The following is a 26,024-nucleotide window of genomic DNA, read 5'->3' on the forward strand; positions in this document are numbered from 1 at the left end:
ACAGGAAGCACCTGAGCTCACCCTGAGCTTTGGAGGGCCTTAGCCAAAGGATAAAATTCTTTTTTTCCCTTCTAAATTATACATAATACATTCCATACTTACATTTTTGTCCACAATTTAAGTTCTGTGCTATATTAATCCTCCGCCTAGGTTGGGAAATGATCCTCACTAAGAAGCCATCACACAGGAGTGGTTACTGCTTTACTGGTTTAAATGTTATGTCAGGACCAAGCTATCAGTGATATACCTTATCGAATATTTTTTATTATTTTTTGGATTAAATCTGCTGATTGTAAAAACACAAACGAGTAGAAAAATTATAATTAGGCTAATACAAGAATTATTACAGTTTAATACGATACACAAACACCAGCATGAACAATTCAAGCATTTTATTCTATTATATATATATATATATATATATATATATATATATATATATATATATATATATATATATAAAATATTATTAACACAGTGTGAAAGCTTGTAAAATGTAGAATTGCAATTACAAAATCACAAGTTTACATATTAGTATAGCAATTTATATAATATTTTATCCACATAAGCAACATTCATGAAACATATTGTGCAATTTTGCACTTTTGGCACATCTAATATTACTGTGTGTGTGTGTGTGTGTGTGTGTGTGTGTGTGTGCCCACATGCTTTGTGGCAGAAGAAATACTGGAAACTTTCTGCTGGGTAAATATTCCAGGAACTAAATGGAGAAGTTTGTACCCAAAGGGGACAAACACACACACACACACACACACACACACACACACACACACACACACACACACACACAGTGTCCATGATAACAATACCTTGCACACTGAATATTGTGATATATTGTATATATGTATATGGGGATTGATTAAGGATGGATCTGGTGAGCATGCCACGCTCAGCAGTGGGATCAAGCTCATGAAATGATTTTCTGTATAAACTCTTCTGTGAAATACGGAACCAAACATCTGCCCGAGTTCCAGTGCCCTTTTAGAGACAGCCCTGTCCAGTTTGCCTTGTTTTTTAAGGCTGTTTCAGTTCTTTAGTGAAACTTGTCGTGGGCATTTGGGAGGCCGGAGGGATCGAGTCAAGTGCAACGAGAAGGAAATCAAGATGTTGAAGATGTGTAAATATGCTTAATACTTCAAAAATCAAACAACTGTTACAGGTTTTGTGTAGTTATTTCAACTAAAAATGACATACTGTTGCTAGGCAACTGGAAATATGAACGCTGAGCTAGTCACACTAGCTAGCAAGTATGACGACAGCGTTTCAAAAACAGTGTTGGAATTCGGCGTCTGCCATGACGCGTGCAGCATCACACAAACCTGAGGAAATGACCTTCATTCATAGGCAATGTAAACACGCATGCGCACACACACACACACACACACACACACACACACACATTTCAGTACTCAGTGTTGTACACAGACAGATTGTTGGAATGTGTGACACAAAGTTCCCACGGATACTGGTTGACGGGCCTCTTGACCTTTGACCCATGGCGTTTGCTCTCTTGCACCATGAGGGCCACGTCCTCGTCGTCCAGGATGCGCACCAGATCTCCTTCAGGGTCACGGTAGTTTAGTGCAATGTCCTCGACCTGAAACACCTCCCTGTGAGAGAGAGAGAGAGAGAGAGGGAGAGAGAGAGAGAGAATAAGAATTTTGAATTTTAACAAGACTTTTATTACAAAAAAAACTCTCCTATTCACAATACACTCCTACAACACAGTTTAAAAAAAAAAAAATGTGAGAAAAAAGCAAAACTGGCCATTTATACAAGTAGGAAAAGGAAAATAGAACAAAATATCAATCAGAACATAGTAGCCTTGTTTTCTAACTTGGTGAAATCAAGAGTTATGGTTGATTTTCTTTATTACAAGTCTATTTGAATGTATTTGGTGTTGTAATGAGGCTCTGTGCTCTGTTTTTGAGGGTGAACTGATTTTTACGCATGCTTTGAGAGAGAATAAGAGAATGAGAGAGACACACAGAGAGAATGAAAGAGAAAGAGAGAGACAGACAGACAGAAAGACAGAGAAACAGATAATGAACAGAAGCAGAGAAAGAAGGAGAGGATCAGAGAGACACATAGAGAGAATGAAAGAGAGAGAGAGAGAGCGAGAGACAGAAAGACAGAGAGAAACAGATATACAGAGAGACAGAGAGAAAGAATAAGAGAGACAAAGACAGAAACACAGAGAAAGACAGACAGAAAGAGGTGTAGAGAGAATCACACAGGGACAGAGAGAGAAACACAAAGAGACAGACAGATACAGATAGAAAAAGAGAGACAGAAAAAACAGAGAAAGAGAGAAACAGAGAAAGTAATCAAAATGTAAAAAAAAAATGTCATGACTATTATTCTTCTATTTAAAGTTGCAATAGTCATTTTTTATTCCTCACTTGTACAGATAACCTGGAGGATATTTAGACCATGATAAAAGTCTAGACAAATGGACTAATCTTACCTAATGCACCTTTAACATTATTAATTAAACACTTTCCCACCTCGAGCAGGCAGAAAGAAGTTTTTAGGAACATTGGTGAACAATAAAATCTTCATGTCTTACTGACAAAGCAAAATGCAACCAACAGCAGGTTGCAGGAAGTGATGTCATTTCGGACGTAAAGCATTTTATTGTTAATTGATTATTAAATGGAAGTGAGTTGCTGGTGTGCGCAAACATTTCTTGAAAAGCTTTTTATGTAATTTCGCATTAATAAAATGCAAATGGAAACTTAGTTATGAATGAATGAATGAATGAATGAAGCAGCTTTGAACTGATGTGAAGTCGTGTTAGTTGTACAGGAGCATCTAAAATATATTTCTTCATAATAATAAAAATGATGAAGTGGATTTTAATGATTTTAATGGATTTTAAATCCTGAATTTCTTTTACAGCGGGAAGAAAAGGGGAAAAAAATCATCCTGACATTCTTGGAAAGTACACTCACTGGTTTCCAAAAAATATGTGTGTATATGTGTGTGTGTGTGTGTGTGTGTGTGTGTTATCTGTAAAATCACATAATCCATGGGACTCCTAAATTCCCCCTTAGACAGAATTTCCTTTTCAGAGTTAATAATCTTCCTCTTAATGAGGAACGAGCGTCGCTGTTTCGTTCGCCGCACGGCACCACGGATGAAATATCGATCACCATAATGACAATGAGGAAATAAACAAAGATGTGAATAATGAGAATAATAAATGAACAAATGAACAATTTACAGTGAAATGAAGGGTGATGAAATGGAAAAACATATTAGAGAGGAAGACACATTACACTGTGTTTTGGATTGACGGATTTTATTCAGACAGGAGTATGCGTGTATGTGTGTGTGTGTGTGTGTGTGTGTGTGTGTGTGTGTGTGTGTGTGTTGTGACTTACTTCATGCGTGCAAGAAGGTCGGAGTACGACGGCTGGATGGAGAGATCTTCTTCTACACACACATCCCTGAAAAGTTAAAAAATGGAACTCGATGATAAGATTAAAGGTGAAGAGATTTCGGAAACAGTCATGCAGTGTATCCAGAGTGTTTAAAGGGTCAGTGTGTATTTTTTTCTTATGGGATGTTTACGTCTCTGACCTTTCATCGACACCTCCGGGGTGCATCAGGCAGCAGTGCAGGCAGCTGTAAGAACCTGGACCACCTTTTTTCTCTTCATCTGAGTCGCTCTCAGGTAGAGGCTTAATGATCTTTACAAACGACTCCGGGAAAATGCCTATCCTGTCTTTAACCGTGCCCTGAGAGAGAGAGAGAGAGAGAGACAGCAAAGAAGATGTAGAGAGACAGAGAAAAAGAGAGAGAGAGAGAGACAGCAAAAAGGATTTAGAGAGTCAGAAAGAGGGAGTGACAGACAGGGAGACGGTGAAAGAGAGAGAGAAAGAGACACAGCAAGAGAAAGAGAAACAATAAGAGAGATGTATAAAGAAAGAGAGAGAGCAAGAGATGTACAGAGAAAGACAAACACAGTGTATGAGAAAGAGAGAGAGAAAGAGAGAGACAGCAAGCGAGATATAAGGAGAAAGAGAGACAAGAAAGATGTAGAGAGAGACAGCAGAAAGAGACGCAGTGAAAGGAAAGACAGCAAGAGAGAAAGAGAGCAAGAGAGGAGACAAACCAATCAGAACAGGAGAATCACACATGTTGCTCAGGCTAAAACAGGTTTCACCTGTGTGCAGTCTACATCCCACCACACGAAGCCCACTAGTGTAATGAGGACATCTTTCCTACCCACAGATCTCTCAGCTTCAGACACAGGGAAACGGGTTACTATGTGGAGATCCAAACGCTAGAATTGGCCAAGAAATCGATTTGATTCCCACAAAGGGAGATTAACATATTTTTCAAAACATGCCGATATACCGACAGGAAACCATGTCACAGCAAAACGAAACAGCTGTGACAAAATAGTTAACAGAAACAGAAGAAAGTTGTTAGATCTCTGTTTAAACTTGAGAGGTGTACCGTAAGACAGAGAGAAAGAGAGAGAGAGAGAGAGAGAGAGAGAGCAACAAAGATGTAGAGAGAGAGGGAGAGAAAGAGAGAGAGAGAGAGAGACAGCAACAAAGATGTAGAGAGAGAGAGAGAGAGAGAGAGAGAGAGAGATTTGGCATCTGTTTATGTTTTGTATTTTCATTACTATTTTTCTCTTTATGTTTTCTTGAATTCCTACTTCTCTTGCTTTGCTGTTGCTTTGACAATACAAAAATATTTTGTCATACCAGTAAAGCACACGTTGAATTGAGAGAGAGAAAGAGAGAGAGAGAGAGAGAGAGAGAGAGATGGGAGAATAAAATATGACATATGATATATGATATAATGTGATCTATGACCTTTTTATGAAGGACACATTTAAATCAACATTTCATTCACATTGTGTGATCATTTCCAATGCTAATCTGGTAGCTAACACAGTAACACTTCTCTAACAATATAATATACACACTGCATTAATACACTTGTGATATTTGAGAATAGCAATCGCTCTCTCTCTCTCTCTCTCTCTCCCTTGCTCCCTCTCATTATGTCGCTCTTTCATTATGTAAGGTTAAAACTGTAAAACAGTCCATCCCTAACGGCCATGGAGACATGGAGTTTAGGAGATTTTACTGGACTTTTGGGAATGCATTAAGCCTGAGATGATAAGACTTTCATGATTTTCATATATCACAATTACTTCCTTTCAACACATTTTCACAGAACTGCACCATGCCATTTAAGGGGAATCAGTCATTTACTGCAAAGTGCTACTGAGGCAAAACCAGTAGATATCTGAAATGGTGAATTTAATAGCTGTTATCAAAACCTGACATTAATTCCATGGGGTTCCAAATTTCCGAAAGTGTAGATGAGCTCTTTTTTTGGGTGTACACTTATCACAACGTGGTGTACACTTATCATCCTACTAATATCAAAGTGGCTGAAATTATAATCAAAAAACATTAAGAAATTATAATTAAGGAGCTTCCACTCATCCCCTACAGACAAAAACATCAAAGGCATGCTTGCCAGGAGGGAATTAAATGCTCAGCCTAAGAGTACCTAAGGTACTTCTGCAGGTCCACTTACAAATTTATTAATACAGGCCCTAAAGGATGTTTCTGTCACTCATCACCACTCCTCGTGCATCACTGCAGGAGATGTTTGCTGTCTTTCCTGCAAGAGATCAGCTAATCAGCTGTAAATCCGAGGAGAGGAGACTGGTTGATTGTTTTGTTGAGCTCCTTTGTACCACCAGAATGAAGGATTTCTCCTTTTCATGCCTTCTTGGTAAGAGGAGAATGGGTCAGGAAGTCTAGAGCAACTCAAATAACCACTCTTTACAACCATCCTGAGCAGAAAAGCATCCCAGAATTTGCAACATTTCAAACCTTAAGGTGGATGCACTAAAACAGCAGGAGATCACATCAGGTTCTACTCCTGTCAGCCAAGAACAGGAATCTGATGCTACAGAGGACACGTGGCTCACCCAAAGTGGACTGTTGAGGATTGGAAAAACATCACCTGTCTGACAAATCTCAATTTCTGCACATGGCAGGGTCAGAATTTGGCAGCAACCAGAAGAATCCATGGACCCAACCTGCCTTGTGTCAGTTCAGGCTGGTGGTGGTGGTGTAATGGTGTGGGGAGTGTTATCATTACAAGCTGGTGGTGTAATGTATAATGGGGTGGGGAATGTTAGCAGTTCAGGCTGGTGGTAGTGGTGTAATGGTGTGGGGAATGTTAGCAGTTCAGGCTGGTGGTAGTGGTGTAATGGTGTGGGGAATGTTAGCAGTTCAGGCTGGTGGTGGTGGTGTAATGGTGTGGGGAATGTTAGCAGTTCAGGCTGGTGGTGGTGGTGTAATGGTGTGGGGAGTGTTATCATTACAAGCTGGTGGTGTAATGTATAATGGGGTGGGGAATGTTAGCAGTTCAGGCTGGTGGTGGTGGTGTAATGGTGTGGGGAATGTTAGCAGTTCAGGCTGGTGGTAGTGGACTAATGGTGTGGGGAATGTTAGCATTACAGGCTGGTGGTGGTGGTGTAATGGTGTGGGGAATGTTAGCATTACAGGCTGGTGGTGGTGGTGTAATGGTGTGGGGAATGTTAGCATCCTGGCCCCCTTAATACCAATCGAGCATAGTTTAAATGCAACAGCCTATTTGAGTTTTGTTGCTGAGCATGTGCATCCCTTTATGGCCACAATTTTCCCATCTTATAATGGTTACTTCCAGTGTGATAATGCACCATGTTACGAAGTTGTCTCAAACTGGTTCCATGAACATGACAATGAGTTCAGTGTACTTCACTGGCCTCAAAAGTCAACAGATTTGAATCTAATAGAGCACCTTTGGGATGTGGTAGAACGGGAGATTCGCAGCATGAAGGTGCGGCTGACAAATCTGCAGCAATTATGTGATGAAATCATGTCAACATGGAGCAGATTCACAAAGGAAAGCTTCCATGCTATGAAGAATTGATCTATAGTGGACATTTCCATACTGGGAATTTGGTGAAACTGTCTAGAGATATTAGGGGAGGTACTGGGGTAACTGCAGATATGGAAGATATCAGATGTTAGATTGGACAGCTTACAAGAAGCTCAGGGGTATGTTTTTGTGCAAGGCATTAGAAGAACTAGATTAATATTTGAGGACCTAAAGGATTTAGTGTATATAAGGTATCAGATTCAATGTTGTTTGTACTTCCGAGTACCTTTTTTCTGGGGTCTTTGGGGATTTAGATACTCTGTTCCCAGGTGCAATTTGAATTTCAGTTCTGTCAGTATGAGCCTTTTCCATTTCCATCTCGAGTTGTATTTTGAACTCAGTGTTCCTGTAGCTGTGGCTTAAATAAATAAAAAAATAAATATCTTTAAATTGCACAAGTAGCTTTAAAATGGAACTGTGTGTGGTGGATATGCCCACTACACACTCCCACACCAAACACCTGCGCACTCATCCTCTCCGCTCCCTCGCTTTCTCTCTCAGTCCCTCCGCTGCGTGTCCGTGACTCTCTCTGTTGTCTAGCTTCTCCATCACTTTTCCTTTTTGCACTCTCCCTCTATCTCACTCTCTCCTTCATCTATCTCTCCTTCCATCAGAGGCTCGTATAGTTTTCGCTCTTGCGCTCACGGACACAATCTCTCACTCTCTCTCCCACCCTTACCAACAAACTCTCCTCCCCTCCCTCTCTCTCCATCCTTCGCTCTCTCTCTCTCTCTCTCTCTCCATCCCTCACTCTCTCTTTCTCCGTCCCTCGTTCTCTCTCTCTCCTTCAGCTCACCTCTAGCCAGTCGGCATTGACTCTGCGCAGGAGAAAGATCACGTCTCCAGTCTTCAGGCTCAGCTCCAGGCGCCCGTTCCCGTTGAAGTCAAACAAGGCCTGAACACACACACAAACACACACAAACACACATTATATATACACAAGCACCAAGCGAACAGCATTGTGAGGACACACGAGGTAGGATGGCAATCTTGTTCCAACTTTCTGAGTGACTGTGTTTGTGAGTGTGTGAATGAGTGAGTGAATGCGTGAATGAATGAGTGCGTGAATTAGAGAGAAAGAGGTGTGAACAAGTGAGAATAAATGATGTAAATGACAAAAGTGTAAAACAGTAGATATGTGTTTAACTTGTGCCAAGTCTACTACATGCAACTTCCAGCAAACAGTTGTTTGTTGTGTGTGTGTGTGTGTGTGTGCATGAGTGCATGCATATAGAGAAAGAGAAAGAAAGAGAGACTACTGCAAGAGACTACAGAGCTTCTTCTGATGGTTTTTGTGTGTGTGTGTGTGTGTGTGTGTGTATACGTATGTATGTGTGTATAGAGAGAGCAAAACAGAGAGACTACTGCAAGAGTGTCAAGAGCTCCTTCTGATGTTTGTGTGTGTGTGTACACGTGTGTTCGCTTTTAATGTGCATTAAGACACTCAACATGGGTAAAGCAATGCCCACACACACTTCTTTACTCCCTCACACACACACACACACACACACACAAACAAGCTCATGCTGCTTTTCAGCTTTGCTGTGCTTACAGCTCTCTCACTATACAGTCTTTTTACACTTTTATTGTCTCTCTCTCAATCTCTCTCTCTCTCTCTCTCACACACACACACACATCCAAAACACACACAGACACACACAATTAGAATCAAGGTAAAAAAAACGAAAGATGACAAGTGTGTGTGTGTGTGTGTGAGAGAGAGAGAGACAGAGAAAGAGCGAGAGAGCGAGACAGAGAGAATAAAAGTGTATCATAAAAAGACTGTATAGTGAGAGAGCTGTAAGCACAGCAAAGCTGAAAAGCAGCATGAGTTTGTGTGTGTGTGTGTGTGTGTGTGTGTGTGTGTGCGTGTGAGTAAAGAAGCTTTGTTGCTTTGTTTGCCGGAGTGGGAGTGAGTAGGTGAGACACTGTTACGTGCTATCAGCTAATTATGTATTGGCAATTAAACTCCTTTGTGCATGTGTGTGTGTGTGTGTGTGTGTGTGTGTGTGTGTGTGTGTGTGTGTGTGTGGATCCTTGTGGGCAGTGCTTGTATGGAGACACAGAGACAGTGTTAAAAGCTTGTGCTCTGTTCATTAGAGCGAAGGCGCGCAACACACACCTCCGTATTACCCGACTGTGTTACACAACTCTGCAACACACAGCTCGATGTTACACAACTTAAAATTACACATCTCCGCAACACACAAGGCAGTGTTACACAACTCTGCAATACACAATTCAGTGTTGTGCAACTCCACAATACACAACACCACAGTTCATTACTGTGAATAAGGGCACTGGAAGTGCACCATTTTGTAGCCTTGTCAACCAGTGGAGCCATGATTTCCCACAATGCACTGCAAAAGCTGGGGTCCAGTCTAGTGGTGTGGAACTGGAAAATGAAAAAAGAAACTCAAGAAACAACCTCAAGTGTTTAAATGATGTTATACCACAACACTATTGAATTCTGCACTCTGATTGGTCGGAATTCATTTTCTAGAACAGCAGCTCTGATAGTAGCGCAGCTGCAAATCACAGGTTTATATTAATGCGCTCGTTCTAATAACTGCTATGGTGGACACACCACCTAAACTAAACTGAGCTAAAATGTGTGTTTATTTAACAAACGTGAGTAATCTTTGGTCTGGTGAAGTTTTCGTTAGTGACAACGAGAGATTCGTACGCAATAAAAACAAAAATGTACTTAACTCGCAACAAACAAAATCCGGAACAAAACCCGCTCTTCTCCACAGCAACCCTACTAACTAACGTAGCTAGCTAATGCACTTCAATTAAACTTTAGCTAACATTATAAAGAACGAGTCTAGTAGCTTTAGTGGACGAACGAGTACATTCACAGCCACTATATAAAGAAATATATATACAGAAACGGAGCTAAATTAAATGTTCTTATTAATTAATAATAAGAAGGTTATTCATTTTGGTATCAGTGAGCACTGAAAAACATGAGTTCGTACTCATTCTTAGATGGTACTGATGCGTCTCTAGCTGTATATATTGGTTCTAGTTTTCCTGGTAAATAGGAAGTTCACTGTTGCTCTTTTCCTGCCAGCAGAACTTTCGTAACACAACTGAATCAAAGGTTGCTACAAACGTTGCACAAATGTTGCGTCCAGTGTAACTTCTAGGTAACATTACGCCAAACACGGTATCGACAGCAGCTTCTGGAGCCGCTTAACAAAAATAAAATTATCTTTTAGATTTGTAGTTCAGTGTAAAAGTTTGATGTCAATTCCTTTCACTCAAGAGCCTCGCCTTTAGCCGCAGTGCTTATTTAACTTCGTGAAGATGAAGTAATTTAAGTCGCATTGATCGAGATTAGCATATAAGAGCCCGGGTCGTGGTGGTATTGATTCTGCTCCGTGGAGAGCAGAACGACGTGCATCAGTATTCATAACCACACCTACTGAGGCCAAACCATTAGGAGATTGACAGTGAGTGATGTTCAGTGGTTTGTTAAGCACTTAGCCACACACACACACACACACACACACTTGTATGTGCTTTTTAAATAATCCCTAAAACCAGTTATACAATATGCTACCTACAGAGTGAAATGTGACAAAGCTAAAAAGAAAAATACATTTTTTTATTGTTAAAGTTTCATTTAAACCATTATTCAAGCAGTTTCTCTGAGGAAATAATAAAAGGCTGCTAAGCTACAGGAAGTCAGGGTTACATGCTTGGCCCAGAAAACACAAATTCAGAAGGCTGAGCTGAGAGGAAATAATAAATTTACCTGAGTAAAAGTGATTAAATGAATCACCTGACTGACTAGTGAGTTTCTAAGGCGAAGCCTTGCTGTGTTGTTAGCATCATGAGGTATTAGCATCGCAGTACTAGCTACACATACAGTATATGGTAATGTTAGTATATGAACTAAACGTTGCACAGAAAGAGCTCGCTGTTGTGTTAGCATTATAAGGCATTAACGTCGCCTTTCTAGTCATAATTCTAATTCGTACAATTTTCATTTTATTTGTATAACGCTTTTAACATTAGACACTGTCAAAGCAGTTGTTTAGAAACCTGTACATAGATTTACGCTGCATTCGACGCAACTCGGAAGTGGAAACGTAATTATGTCTTTTTCGACCTCTGTGCTATCGACTTACAAAGTAGGAACAACATGGACGCCTGAAAAACATGTTCGTTTTTAGTTAGCAACAATCTAGCTAATGTTAGTGATATGAGTAAGTCTTCAAAACTGCGTAGTGTATAGTATAGATTTAACAAGCGAATATATTTGTACACTGATTTAAAGCTAACACTAGCATATACAGTATAACTGGTTTTAAAATAAAGAAGTGCTACTGTGTTGACATGTTTTTGGGGTTGAGGACACTTCCGATGTTTTCATGTTTCCTCGTCGGAGGTCTGAAATTCAGGACAGTCAGCGTGAGAGCGGTGGTTGGAAACATCGCTGACTTTTCATAAACATGCCACTATGCCCTCGAGTCATAGGACCCATGTGTCCTGTTCATTTGTCTCGCTCTCGTGCCTTTCGATGCATTTAGGGCCAGATTGTTCCAGGCTACAGAGAGCACACCTAACTTTAGACTCTTTTGCAAAAAAAAAAAAAAAAAAGCTTCCAATTACGCCGTCGCCGACCTGCTAAACGAGCTCATTAACACGTGGACGAGCCAGTGGGGAAGAAGGAGATGGGCTCCTCTGGTTAAATGAACTGACACACTTCGCTTTCAGGCGTTCCCGAGAGGACTCGGGCTGATATGAAGAGATGAATCATGGCCCTGGGGCGCTGACATGACACTTTAAAGCAGATCCCGATAGAGCGGCGGTTATTAATGTGCAATTATGAACGTTACAAATCATTTTGTGACATTTGTGTCAAGTAACTGTTGAATAGACTCGTGTAGAGTTCAGCGTCGCTGATCGACTCTCAGGTGGCTCCGATTCTTAGTGATGCCAAGGTTTAATAGCAAAGCAGGTGTAAAATCTATTATCACATACCCAGTAGGTTAATATCTTTATCCCAGCTGATGGGAACAGAGCCTCAGTATCACAGTTAAACAACCGCACTTATACAACCTAACACAACCCTAACACAACATCTCTTCCGAGTCTGATATTGTTGTGGCTCAAGGACTCCAAACCATCCTGAAACAGCTCATTGAGATTCAGATTGCTCTGTGCAGACATTTCACGCTGCTTCGGCCCTCAGAGACAGACAGAGAGAGAGAGAGAGATAGAGAGAGAGAAGAGATGGACAAGAGTTGAAAAAGTGATTGACTTCTTTCTCTTCTGCCCTTCACGCTAACTCTCGACTACACGGATGGAATTTTTACGTTTAAAAAAAAATCTCAGTGGTTAAAATTCTGAGCTCGTGGTCAGAAGGTTGTGAGTTCAGATCCCAGGGCTGTTGGCCCCTTGAGCAAAACCATCAACACTCAAGTGCTCTGATTTTACTGTGTTTTTATTGTAAACTGCGTCTGTAATTAGCAATAGAGTCACGCTGTGTTCCAGTATAAGTTTTAGTATTAGTTTTAACCATTGCTCATTATCGCTTCGTATCTCACTGTGTACGTGACGTTCGTCTTCTCACAAGTGCTCACTGGCACCTCACATAAAAATACAGCTAACCTTCTTAAATAGACTTAACTCTGAGAAACAACGCTAGCTAGCAAGTTCCCTGTGTTATGCTAGCTAGCTAAATGTTACCATGCGAAGACTTCTGGCAAAACACAAATGAGAGTTTTTATTAAATGAAAAAGTCGGAAATGGAATGACTGGATTACGATGTGTCCATGATAACAATGGCGGGCTGGTGTGATGAAGCTGAGTTACTGTTACCACACTGGAGTTGATTATTTTCCAATAACAGCATGTCCTGAAGTGTTTTATTCCTTTTATACCAAAGCAATTTGACTGTTACTATAGAAACGATAACATATTAAAACACTTTTTCTTCCCGGAAGCATCACCGTGATCATAAGTAAATGTTTGAGATGTTAGAATTTAAGCGTTTCCATAAAACATGATGGATGTTAGCCATAGACGGGAAAATCTCCAAAACTAGGTGAGAAGACGTCCACCTCCCCCTAACACACTCTCTGTCTTATAAGTGTGCTTAAAGTTCCAGGATATAAAATACGCAAGCTTAATAGGATCAGCTTCCATTAAGGAGCGTCTAATATCTCCATAATTCTTCTTTCTGGAAGAGCTTTTATCTGTGCGACTGCGGCACATCCAGCAGAGGAGTCGCGTGAAATCGCATTTCGGTCTTGCTCTCAGGGCTAATGTGATGGGGCTGTTTTCTTATTCAGCTCAAATGAAGCACAGAAGAGTGTGACACACACACACACACACACCCACACACACGTCCAGCAAAATTAGCCCGATGGCAGTCGTTTAGCTGATTGCTGCAATTTTTTCCCATATGTTGAATTCTATGTTTTTTCCATTTTTTTCAATATGTTGAATTCTGGATTCTGATTGGTCAGGAGGTGTTGATTAATTCTCTATAACAGCAGCTCTGACAGTAGTAGATGTTTAAATGAATGCGCTCTCTCTAATACGTTATCGTTTCTATAGAGGCAGCTCATTAATAGTTTACGTTTTGTGGTTTCTAGGTAACATGACCAGCTTTTTTTTGTCTTATTAACTTTCAGAGAGAGGGAAAAAGCCTCTTAAGCTGCTATAACGTAAGTGAGAACAGGAACTAATTTGTTTCGTGGACATTCCACAACATTAAATGTAACACTGAAAGGATAAAAAGTTCTGTAATAAATTCAAAACCGTAACCATTGAAGAACTGCTGTGGAGTAAGAGGAATAAAACACTATGGGATGTGCTGTTACAGGAAAATCATCAACTGTCACTGATTAATTTTCTCTGTTTATTACCCTGGACCATGCAGTGGGTGGTCCCGCATGCAAATGAACTCAGGCACTCCATTAATCACTCTAATTAATATTTAGTTAGTGCGGTATGAAAGCCAGTTTTGCGTCTTCCTGTCAGAAGTCAGTGCTGATTTTTTGGCTGTACTTTGCATGTGGTTGTGAGCAACTGCAGCAGAGGCCACGACACGCTGTAAAGAACCCGAGGCTGGAAAGCGAAGGGCAGCAGAAAGCTCTGTTTGGGGCTCTGACTCATTTCAGTATTAATGCAGCTTGGCAGGTGATATGTTTGCTAAAAGGTTTCTCCGGTCATTGAACATAAATTAATATAATGTCTCAATAGTCAATCTTCTCTTAGCAACAGCTACTGCAGCCATGTTTGCACCAAAATTTTTTTTTGTTTGTTTAATAGCGCACAAAATGACAAAGTCGATCATTACTATCAGTGTGGATAAATTAGAATGGACAGATCATTAGTTTTTCCTGCACAGTATTTTGTGCTTTGAGAAGGAAAAGCACAAAACAGTAGTGACTAGTGACGCCCCTTCATCTCCATTCCAGGTGCTGAAGCCACTGAAGGCAAATGTTGTACAAAATGTTCTACATTTATGCCCATCCACACTGATATTTTTAAAAAGGTAGTTTTTACCACTTCAAAAAAAATTCCCATCCACACAAACTGCTGTCAAAAATATTTCCCTCTACATGAACAGCTTTTTTGAGAATATCTTTCTACATGAGCAGCTTTTCGTAAGTATTTCTGTCCACATGAGCAGCATTTTCGTAAATATTTCTGTCCACGTTTTCGTAAATATTTCTGTTCACATGAGCAGCTTTTCGTAAATATTCCTGTTCACATGAGCAGCTTTTCGTAAATATTCCTGTTCACATGAGCAGCTTTTCGTAAATATTCCTGTTCACATGAGCAGCGTTTTCGTAAGTATTTCTGTCCACACAAGCAGCTTTTCGTAAATATTCCTGTTCACACGAGCAGCTTTTCGTAAATATTCCTGTTCACATGAGCAGCTTTTCGTAAATATTCCTGTTCACATGAGCAGCGTTTTCGTAAGTATTTCTGTCCACACAAGCAGCTTTTCGTAAATATTCCTGTCCACATGAGCAGCTTTTCGTAAATATTCCTGTTCACATGAGCAGCTTTTCGTAAATATTTCTGTTCACAGGAGCAGCTTTTCGTAAATATTCCTGTTCACAGGAGCAGCTTTTCGTAAATATTCCTGTTCACATGAGCAACTTTTCGTAAATATTCCTGTTCACATGAGCAGCGTTTTCGTAAGTATTTCTGTCCACACAAGCAGCTTTTCGTAAATATTCCTGTTCACACGAGCAGCTTTTCGTAAATATTTCTGTTCACATGAGCAGCATTTCGTAAATATTTCTGTTCACATGAGCTGCGTTTTCGTAAATATTTCTGTTCACATGAGCTGCGTTTTCGTAAATATTCCTGTTCACATGAGCTGCGTTTTCGTAAATATTTCTGTCCGCATGAGCAGCTTTTTCTAAAATATTTCTATCCACACGAGCAGCATTTTCGAAAATATCTTCATCCATGCAAACAGAAATATCGTAATTATTTTTGTCCACATGAACGGCGTTTCCGAAAATATCTCTTTTCACTGAAGAGCGTTTTTGAAGTTTTATAATTTCTCCATATTTGACGTAGTGTTTGTAAAAGCTTTTGTTTTCAGTGATTGAAAATGCAGTATCATGTGGACGGGAGGCAAAAAACCTGACATTTTCAAAAATATCTGTGTACGTGTGGACAGGGCCCAAATTATGTTCATGTTTTTTTTAACCATTTGGGATAAATGACTCTGTCTCTAGGAAAAGTCAGAATAAATGCATACTTTATTTTCACATATTTTAAATTCTGCATCAATTCTCTAACTTAATACAAAACAATCCCCACGAGTTATGCGTCATAAATGTGATATTACATATAAGTAGTTCTGGAGTCGCTCTTTATCTGTGTCTAATTCTTAAATGCTGCTCTGTTATGCATTTAGTGCACTAGATTCTATAATGTGATTATGTAATACCTTAGTGAGCATATTTGGGATTTGGCCTAACTGTAAACGATTAAATAAAAAAAATAATAATAATTTTTCCTGTATGAAGGCAGGCTGAAGATGTGCAGCTCAGAGTTGTGCATGTCCACAGGAGATGGATAGCTAGCTGCCTGTCACGGAGAGTGAACAAAGGTTAAACGAGCGTATTTGTATTCCAGGAAGATAAATGATCTTTTTGACAACTCCTTTATTGTGTACTCAAATACACACTTAGATGTCCACGCCCGCCTACAACTGCAGCTGACACATGTATTTATGTGTGATGTATTTTAGGTATGAAGTTTGTCAAGGTCAGTGGGTAGGAATTAGTGTGAGCTCTAAAACATGCCCAGACAGAGCAGAGTGAGAGAAAGAGAAAGAGATTGTGGTTTGTGTGTGATATTGAGAGGAAGTAAAAAAAGAAAAGAGGGAAAGATAGAGATGTATAAAGAAATGAGAAGTAGAAAATAGAGCAGGGCAGGAACTAATGATAGGGTGACCTCATGACCCAGAAAGCAGGAGGGAGGGAAAAAAATGTGACACTCCTTTGCTGAAGAAGGAAAAGAGAGAAAGAGGGCGATTAGAGTTACACCATCTGCCTTGTAGCACAACACAACATCCTATCATGACTATTTTATCAGGATTTACAACTGCTGCACACACACACACACACACACACAGTCAAAAGAACATACAGGATGATTTAGCTCATATATGGCTCACACGTGTGTGTGTGGGAGTAGCGCAGGATTGTTTGTCTTAACCTTCGATCACATTCTGAGGCTATAAATCCCACGCTGTATGTGTGTGTGTGTGTGTGTGTGTGGGAGCTCCATTGCACAACAATTGCATTTGCTTCCACAAGGCGTAAGCTTGTGTTGTAACCATACAACCACATGCTTTCGAGAGTTTTGACACTTGTGCGTGCATGTACATGTGTGTGTGTGCGTCTCTGTGTGTGTGTGTGTGTGTGTGTGTATGCGTGTGTGCGTGTATGTGTGTGTGTGTGTTTGTGTGGAGGATGAGTTTTGAGTACAGAAAGAGTTACCAGGGAAACAATTACAGTACCTCGGCTCTGGGGGAAGAGAGCAGGTCTGTCTTGGGCTGTTTCTCGGTTTTTCTGGAAAGTGAAACAGAGAAAGTGAGCGACTGAGTGAGGAGCAGAATGCAGCCTAAAATAACTGTCAAAAAAAAAATCCATATTAAGCAAATCATGAAACAATAAAAATCCAGAACTCAGACATGTGTGTTCAGACTGTAAGCTTCTCTTATTTATTCAATTCCACTTGAAATATTAAGTCTCTTTTTATTGTGATCCAAAATCTTTGGTCCACATGGCCGCCTTTGGAGTGAAACACTAAATCTTTGGTGTACATGGCCGCCTTTGGAGTGAAACACTAAATCTTTGGTGTACATGGCCGCCTTTGGAGTGAAACACTAAATCTTTGGTGTACATGGCCGCCTTTGGAGTGAAACTCTAAATCTTTGGTGTACATGGCCGTCTTTGGAGTGAAACACTAAATCTTTGGTGTACATGGCCGTCTTTGGAGTGAAACACTAAATCTTTGGTGTACATGGCCGTCTTTGGAGTGAAACACTAAATCTTTGGAGTACGTGGCCGCCTTTGGAGTGAAACACTAAATCTTTGGAGTACGTGGCCGCCTTTGGAGTGAAACACTAAATCTTTGGAGTACATGGCCGTCTTTGGAGTGAAACACTAAATCTTTGGTGTACATGGCCGCCTTTGGAGTGAAACACTAAATCTTTGGTGTACATGGCCGCCTTTGGAGTGAAACACTACATTTCAGGTCCATATGGCTGTCTTTAGTGTGATCTACAAATTTTTTGTTCCATATGGCTAAATCACAGTCTAACAACCTTGTTTTTTGTGTGAAAATTTCAGACCTAAAGCCTCCTTAAGTCTGGTATTTAGTTTATATAGTATGGATGAGTTGATACCGATACTGGTGTCAAGTACTGGTCCAATACCGTACTCATTTTCTTGTCAAAAATTCTCTTATACCAACATCCTATACCTGGTGATACTATGTGACCTAAGCCTAGTTTTCATGCTAATAAACAGAAGACACGAAATGAGAGCAATTAATGATGGCAATGAAAGCAGACTGCAAACTGTGCTCTGCGAAAATATCCTGAGGAGGAACTGCAGCATACAAGCTTCCTACAATGGAAATAACATAAAACATCTTTACTGTGTGATAAAAGATCTTTATTGTGCTCATTTTTAATGATCTATTCTGCTAGCATACTTCTACAAATGCTGCAACTGGTCTGCATGTGGAATGTAATCCACCATTTGATAACTCCTGCACTCAATATTTCCACCATATGCCCATCTTTAGTGTGAAATGGTACTTTTTTTTTGTTCAGCATGGCCTTTTGAATGTCAAAGGTTGTGGATCCATATGGCTGACTTTTCGTTTGAACAATTTTCATGTGAAAAGCCAGACAGACTACTTTCAGACACATAAATGAACCATTGTTTCAGTTTGTCAGTGCTAAGAACTGAAGAGTGTTTGGTTTCCTGCTTCCTCCTGCAAAACCAAAATACCAAATTAATCAAATCCAGAACCCTGCTGAATATATTTTATTTTAATTCTAGTTAAATGCACTTGGCCTGTTATCTCAGCTGGCTTCAATGTTATCTGAGCGACAGAAACATGTGCATTTTGCAAGAAAATGGAGGAGAGTTTTGTCTAAAATGTGTCACGAATACATGTGATGTCGCTTGTTCAAAATAAAGAAGACGACCGTTATGATGAAATTCACTTAGGACCAGTAAGAAATAATTGAAAAACACTGGAAGTCAAGTAAAGAAGTTTGGAATATCTACTAATGAAAAGTTAACAAAGAAAGGCAACACAATGAGGAAAAAAAAATTAGTTTGCAGCCCTGCTTAGCCAGAAATAGAATGTTTTCTGGTTTAATTTTGCTAAGCAATGCTGTGTTTTTCTGTTGTGTATGAAGTTAAAAACATGCTAGGAGCAACTGCAGAGGTAGAAATGTAATGTGTTTATATCAGTAGCAGATTAAACACAACCAAAGGGCTTTCAGTGCAGTCGCATCCCTGCACTGAGACTCGGATGTGCTGTAGTTTGATTTAGAGTGAGTCTAGATGGAAATGCATTTTAATCTGTATTTATGGTAACCGCCCAATCATACACAATGTCTAACCGTGGCACGGTCACAACCCTATCCTAGTAGCTGGGATTCCAAACTGGTGTATGGAATTGATCTTACACTTTGCGTGTTGGGGGTCGAAGGCGCCGGAGCGCTTTGGGGACCTGAAGACTGTCGTATTCAGTCTGATAGAAAAACATCCGGATCAAATCGTCCAACAGAACCCAGATAGGCAAACACAGCAACTTCTACCAGTGAGAGAGAGACAGAGAGAAATATCGCTGAATTAAAAACCTGAAACTAAACACAGACGAGTAGAAGAGAGTGAGTGAGGATGTCACAGAAAGAAGAAGTACACTTCAGAAAGAGGAATTGGGACTTTTTCTGTTTTTGCTAATTACAATGCTGTTACCCAAATGTAAAAGCAAAGTCCAAGGCAGATACAGTGCTTTGCATAAATATTCACCCCTTGAACTGCTCCATCATTTTATGTTACAACCTGGAACTGAAATGAACTTAACTGGGATTATACAGTATATGTCATAAATCTACACAAAATATTCTGTGACACTAAGTTTTCACCCGCGTTGCTGTGAAATCCAAAAATTAGTTCTAGTGCAACCAATTACCATCAGAATTCACATAATTAGTTGAATGGAGTTGACCTGTGTGCAGTTAATGTGTCGTGTGATCTCAATATAAATACATTTGTTCTTGGAAGTCCCCAGACAAGGCGGCCAATACTTATGCAAGGCATTGTAGATGTAAAGAAAACATTCAGGTTAATGATCAACATAAACCTCACCTTCATGTATGTGTTGAGCTCCGGGATCCTGTTTTCTGCTATTTCCTGTTTGTTGCCCACATACACTTTGCCTTCAGCCACAGAGAAGGGAAAAACATATCAACTCAATAAAGGTCTAGAAATTAATTCCCTCATGAAGCAAAACAAAAAAACTAATCAAATAATTTCCCAAGGCCTGCATAATATCTTGCTTCATAATTACACCCTTCGGCTCTAGGACTTTAAATGTCACAGGAAATTGCTTTATTGTTTATCTATTTGTTTAAAACCTGTTGGACCTAGCATGTTTCCTTGAGGCACGCCGTGTTAATCGGAGCGCTGCTGAGATTCCCGGCTGAGTGCTGATCAGCTCATCACTTTGAAGGACGTCTACTGTAGTGAAATCAAATTTAGCATCAGATTAACAGCTTTCCCTCTCTCCTGATACTCCGTTTCTCTCCCATCTGTTCGTTTTAATGGACTCTGCCGACAGGTTCCTAAAATCCTAATTATGTCTTGGGGGTCTATATTTAACACTGTAGGATGAGAGAGAAAGAGAGAAAGACGGTTAGGACAAATACGAGGCCCATTATCTTGTTTCAACATTACTGCGCTCGGATCAAACAATCATCGCCGCTCTGCCAATTACGCCGCTAATGTTCCCCGTTCTAATTATATTCCATATTGTAGCCCAGCTAGCACAAAGTGATCTATTATCATCTAGAGTGCTACAGTCAGTCCGTGGTGCTAACTTGTAAGGCAATTAGCTGGACTTGCAAAATTGCATTGCCAAACAAGCACCACAGACGTTCATAAAACAGCCTTGCCTCACTAACAGAGAGAGTACACACGGTAGACATTATGTGTTTTCATTCCTGTGGCATCGTATTGCTCACACGGAAGGAGCAATGTTGGATTTGCCAAACACTTTCTAAAACTCTTTTTTATGTTCAACACCAAGAATGTACAGAAATGCCACATCCTGTTTTTTTGAAGTACTTTCAAACAAAGAGAAAGTGTAGGGATGCATTGATACCGATGCTAATAACTTGGTATTTGTCCGATACTGTACTCGTAATATTATTCCAACATGTTGTACGAAGTGATACTATGTGAGGTAGACCTGGTGTACGCTGTCGTGCTAATGAAGATGACACGAAACGACAGCGGTTAAAGATGGTGATCGAAGCAAAGCAGACTGCAAAGTGTGCTCTGAGAAAATATCAAGAGGTGGAACTACAGCATCTTTCTACAATGTACTCCTTATGCTGGTTTTTATGTTTAATATGTTATGGTGTGTAAACAGTAGAATGTGCAGCGCAGTATCAGCAAGCGTGGTTATTAAAATGAGCATAATGAATTGCGTGCAAACAAAGGTATTCAAGAGCACTGATGCGAGAATGCAGAGAAACTATCACGTGTGAGCAGTTCAGTTCTGAGCACTGAGACACACAAAGCTAAATAAAATGTTCCATGGGGCCTCTGACTGATTAATACTAAGTAGATTATTCATTTCTGTATCAATATCTATCTTGATAAGAATCATAAAACATGCACTCATACTCAGTCTGAAAAAAAAGGTACTGATGCATACTTAAAATGTGTAAAATTTTAAAAAGTACATATTTCAGCAGAGATTTTGCACCTTGAAATTTACAGAGGCTAAAAATTATGGCAATATGTTCATGAGCAAGTTTTTGAATGCCCTATACTGACTACTACATATGGCCACTGCATTCTGTTATTTGTGTGTTAATTTTCTGATGTGTATAAAGTGTTTTGAGTTTCTGACTTTCACAGGAAAGAGGGTGACAGATGTGTTTACTGAGGTAATTACTTTCACCTTTCTTTCTCCCTCTGTCATCCAGACAGCGAGCCGTTCTAACCGTATCCTCCTAGGGATTGTATGCTAGCAGCGGCATCACGTTTGGGGCCATGGCTCATTTGATGTGTCTGGCAATTACCCTCTGTGAAAAGACTCTGTCTCGGCCATTCCATTAGAACGGTTTCTGGCAGCAGTAATAGAGACGGACTGAGACGTTTGCGCCGTCTCGTTACGACTGAAGAAGTTCTACAGAGAGATTTGTATTCAGTCAGCGTGCATTTCAGCAACACACAACAATCAGCTCAATGTGAAAATGGCCAACAATTCTAAAACTGAAGATCGCCCGAGTAGGATGAAAATTGCGCCAGCGCTTGAGGAACAGGGTGGAGTGGACTAAATGCTAGGTTCAAATGGGGTCATGTGTTCACTGAGTTCATAAGAAGATCCCATACGAACCCTATGTTGAGTAAAACTTTGATGGCGGAAACAAGATCAATGTGTAGTTAAGTGTAGTTAAGTTGTAATTTTACCTTTTTTTGTAGTACAATGAGAAATGTTGATTTTCCTGACTCTTTCATCTTTTTTCCACTTGTCTTTACACTGTCTGTATAAAAGACTATGTCTGAATTGCCTAGAAGAAAAGAATATGTCTGAATTGCCTAGAAACAGCCTTCACAAACCTTGAACCACTTGAACAGAAAATATATTGTGTTTGAACAAACCAGAAGATTTATCAAGGGTTCTAGTATTGGATGGAGTTTACTAAAGACCAAGGTAAATGAGTGAAGCAGGTGGCAGCTCCGAGGCTTATTGAGGCTTAGTAAAGTATACGTCCATCTCCTCACAGTGTATGAAAGAGGCGCTCACCTGGTAGAGTGGGCAGTGTAACGCTGTAGGGTCCTGACCCAGACTCGGGGGAGAACTTCTGCTCCAGGTTCTGATGCAGGGTGTAGAACTCGCGATACCTGCGATAGATCAGGTATTTGCTGCCTCCTTTAGTCTTCACCTCGATCACAAAGCGCTACAAGAGATGGGGAAGAAATCGGAAGCGACAAAATTAGGCATAAAACAAAAAAGTGTTTACTAGGTCATAGATCATAGACCAGAGGTCTTCAATCTTATCTACAAGTTTCCATTCCTACCAAGCAGGACAACACTTAATTTGACTTGTATAATCACTTGACCTTGGTCTTTCCATGACTATTCAGTGCTGCTCCCATTTGGCTGAAATGAAAACTTACAGATCCACCAGACCGTTGCCTTAGAGACTGCCTTAGTTAGAGACTTGCTGTCCTGTGCAGTCTGACAAACTACAGAGAGTTTAAATAGTATATTGTTTGAAGCGGGAAATGGTAGGGTACATTATTCACGGAAAAGATCCAGCCTGGCAGATTTTGAAATTATTGTTAGAGTTTCATTAATTTATTTATCGTTAGTAACCACTTTATCCTGGTCAGGGCTGTGGTGCGTCCAGGAAACACTCTGCGTGAGGCGGGAATACATCCTGACTGGGACACCAGTCCATTGCAGGGCACCTTGCACACAGATTCTCAGCTAGGGGCAATTTAGCACACAGCCAATCCGTCTACTGGGATGTTTTTGGGAGGTGGGAGGAAACTGGAGAACCCAGAGGAAACCAAGACAGACATGGGGAGTACAAGGGAAACTCTGAAAAGAGAGTAACTCTCTGGAACTGGCAACCCTGAAGTTGAGGCAACAATGCTTTCAAGACCCTGAATAGCTTAACCTGACATCTATAGGCTCTGTGAGTTATAACCCTGGAGGGTTTAATAACACTTGGTGATAGAAACTGCAGGTCTTTAAGGCCATGAAAGGGTCTGAATCTTGAATACTATGGCTGAGTTAACTCACCACCGTACCACTTCCGCAGCTTGTATTACAACCTGCAGAATGCTTTCAATATTACTGTTAACTTTGGTGTAAAAGGTGACCACCAAAAGACTCTTTACAAGGCTGAAGGCATTTCCATATGTAAATAGCTTCACCAAAAGCCCCGTAATGGTTCTACGTGATCAAAGTCTAACACTGGAGTTTGGTGATTTCCCTCACTTGTACAAACCCTAAACTGCTAAATAACCTTTAGAAATATGGTATCACTTCCTCATGGGAATTGGCCTAGAGGTTTCCATCACACATTTCCCCAGTATGATCTAATGAATGTCATTTCCACAAGCCCACTCATTTGTTAAGCGGTTACAGATCCAGGATGTATTCAGTAAATCAAATTGTTGTATTTCTGTCAAGACAGATGAAGTGCAGGACCAATACTGATGTCAGTAGCCCAGGAGACCATTGTATCTTTGAATAAACAACAAAAACCCTAGTTTATTGCCACAAAATCACCACCAAAGGCCACCGGACTTGTTAGAAAACCACCAGACACATCTCGATTTGACTGTTTACACTGTGATATTGAAAAAATAGAAATATTAATAAACCATTAGGAAACCAATAGGAGGCACTAATGGTTTCAAGCTTTTTCAGCACTGGCTTGAGTTGAAATTGGTGGCGAAAAGTAAAATCACCAAACTGTGCTGGACTTTCCAGTTTTTTCAGCATTCACTTGGAAGACCGTGAGTTGGACACACATCATACCCCCATGAAATCTCTCAAAACTTTATTTTATGAAGGTAAATAGGATGAGGACTCACAAAGTAGACTATAAAGCCCTTCTTCTCCTCGACGTCTGCGATGGTGGCGCTGACTGGCACGTTGTGCGGCAGCTGCTCAAAATCACTGAGGAGTTGAAATGGAATGAAATGAAGAGATAAGCAGAAGCAGACCAGAGTCAAGACACTTCTCACACACGTTTTCTTCTTTTTTTTTTTTTTTTTTTTTAAATACACACTTTTTTTTCCCACTTTTCTCCAGACTGAACGTTTTTCCTCTAGTCAGTTTTCTCTAACGGTTTTTTTTCCTTCTCTTTTAGTAACCGTCGTTTTTTGAAATTTGAATTCTGCGCGAGAGAGTGACAGACTAGGATGAGCGCGCGACCGTCTCGCGCAGACTGTTAACGCGAGGTCACGCGTGTAGACCAAAGAGGAATAAAGATGGACTAAAGTTCTATTTATTTATTTATTTACTTACTTACTTATTTATTTATTTACTTACTTACTTACTTATTTACTGTCTTACCTTTCGTCTCTCAGCTGTCGTGGGAGCGACATGGCGAAGTCGTAAAGAAGAGATATTAAGGAACAGCTCTTACCGCTCGCGCTGTCACTTAACTGCCGTGCAGACGCACTGGAACGTGTAGGTCAGGGTTGCCAGATATTCTTTTAATCCCCGCCGCGATTAAACACTCTTCAAGGGGGAGAAAATCCTCTCTTTGAATGACTTGCATATCAAGATTCATAATCTTCAGAAGATTTCTTTCATGATTAAATTCTGGGGTTAAATTCCTTTTGGTTAATGGTTTCCTACATTACCCACAATGCCGTTCGGTTACCCGCTGACAGTGGCACAGAGGGTTTTAGCCCTTTGAGAGCGATGCAGCGGCGCTTTAGTGCTTTAGACCGTAAAGCTCTCTCATTTATACACTCAGCTTAATTCTGCCTTCAACCTCATCGTCCTCATCACCTCATAGTCCGATAACTACTCAAGCCGAAATGCTTCCCTAACTCAGAGCAACCGCATCCAATCGCTGCAGTGCATTCTGGGACTTTGAGTCCAGTCTTTGCTCCAACATCTTCACGGCTGCTATGGTGGATTTCTCATGAATTTTGAATGTCAGTGGAAAATGAGTGAGAATCAACAAAGATGAGGTGTGATGAAACGGAGTTACTATTAAAATTACTGTTACAAGGCACTGACACTGGAGACTCCTTCCATAAATGTTACATACATGTCTCCTAACAGAAATCTTCACCATTCTATAAACAATTATAGGTTTTCATTTGTTAAATACCATTTATTTAATCTGTTTTTTTATTATTAGTGTTAGACTACGTGGCACGTTAGAACAAATCCATTATTATGAAAATTATTTAGTATTAAAATGCATGTTCCTAAAGTGGAAAGTTAAAATTAAAATGAAAACTAAAAACTCTAATATACTCCTACTCTTAAACAATATATTTGGGTATACCCAATATCTTCCAGTTTAATTTTGTCTAACTACATTTATCCTCCCAATCTGGCAACCCTGTGTTTGGGGAAGCGAAAGTACACAGAAGCTGAACAGCACCATCAGAGTTACTGTAAGAAAATCTGTACACAAGGCCACGTTTCCATCCTAAACTGTGATACAACTAAGACATGAGCCTGTATTGCCCTGCACTGTCTTGTTACTGTGTGTGTGTGTGTGTGTGTGTGTG

At 40.2% G+C, this 26,024-nt stretch overlaps 1 protein-coding gene across 1 annotated transcript; it reads right to left on the reverse strand.

Annotated features, from left to right (window-relative positions):
- Positions 1–478: 478 nt before the first annotated feature.
- On the reverse strand, positions 479–24,994 carry ncf4 (neutrophil cytosolic factor 4). Its single transcript, XM_026948051.3, has 10 exons — positions 24,844–24,994; positions 24,360–24,444; positions 22,555–22,708; positions 19,884–19,954; positions 19,199–19,326; positions 17,006–17,057; positions 7,787–7,885; positions 3,607–3,764; positions 3,408–3,473; positions 479–1,631 (listed from the first exon to the last, which is right to left on the reverse strand). Exons 1-10 carry the CDS (start codon positions 24,873–24,875, stop codon positions 1,424–1,426), a joined length of 1,053 nt encoding a protein of 350 aa, XP_026803852.2. The 5' UTR covers positions 24,876–24,994; the 3' UTR covers positions 479–1,423.
- Between the last annotated feature and the right edge of the window lie 1,030 nt (positions 24,995–26,024).

This window comes from Pangasianodon hypophthalmus, chromosome 25, assembly GCF_027358585.1.
Source record: "Pangasianodon hypophthalmus isolate fPanHyp1 chromosome 25, fPanHyp1.pri, whole genome shotgun sequence".
Taxonomy (NCBI): Eukaryota; Metazoa; Chordata; class Actinopteri; order Siluriformes; family Pangasiidae; genus Pangasianodon; species Pangasianodon hypophthalmus.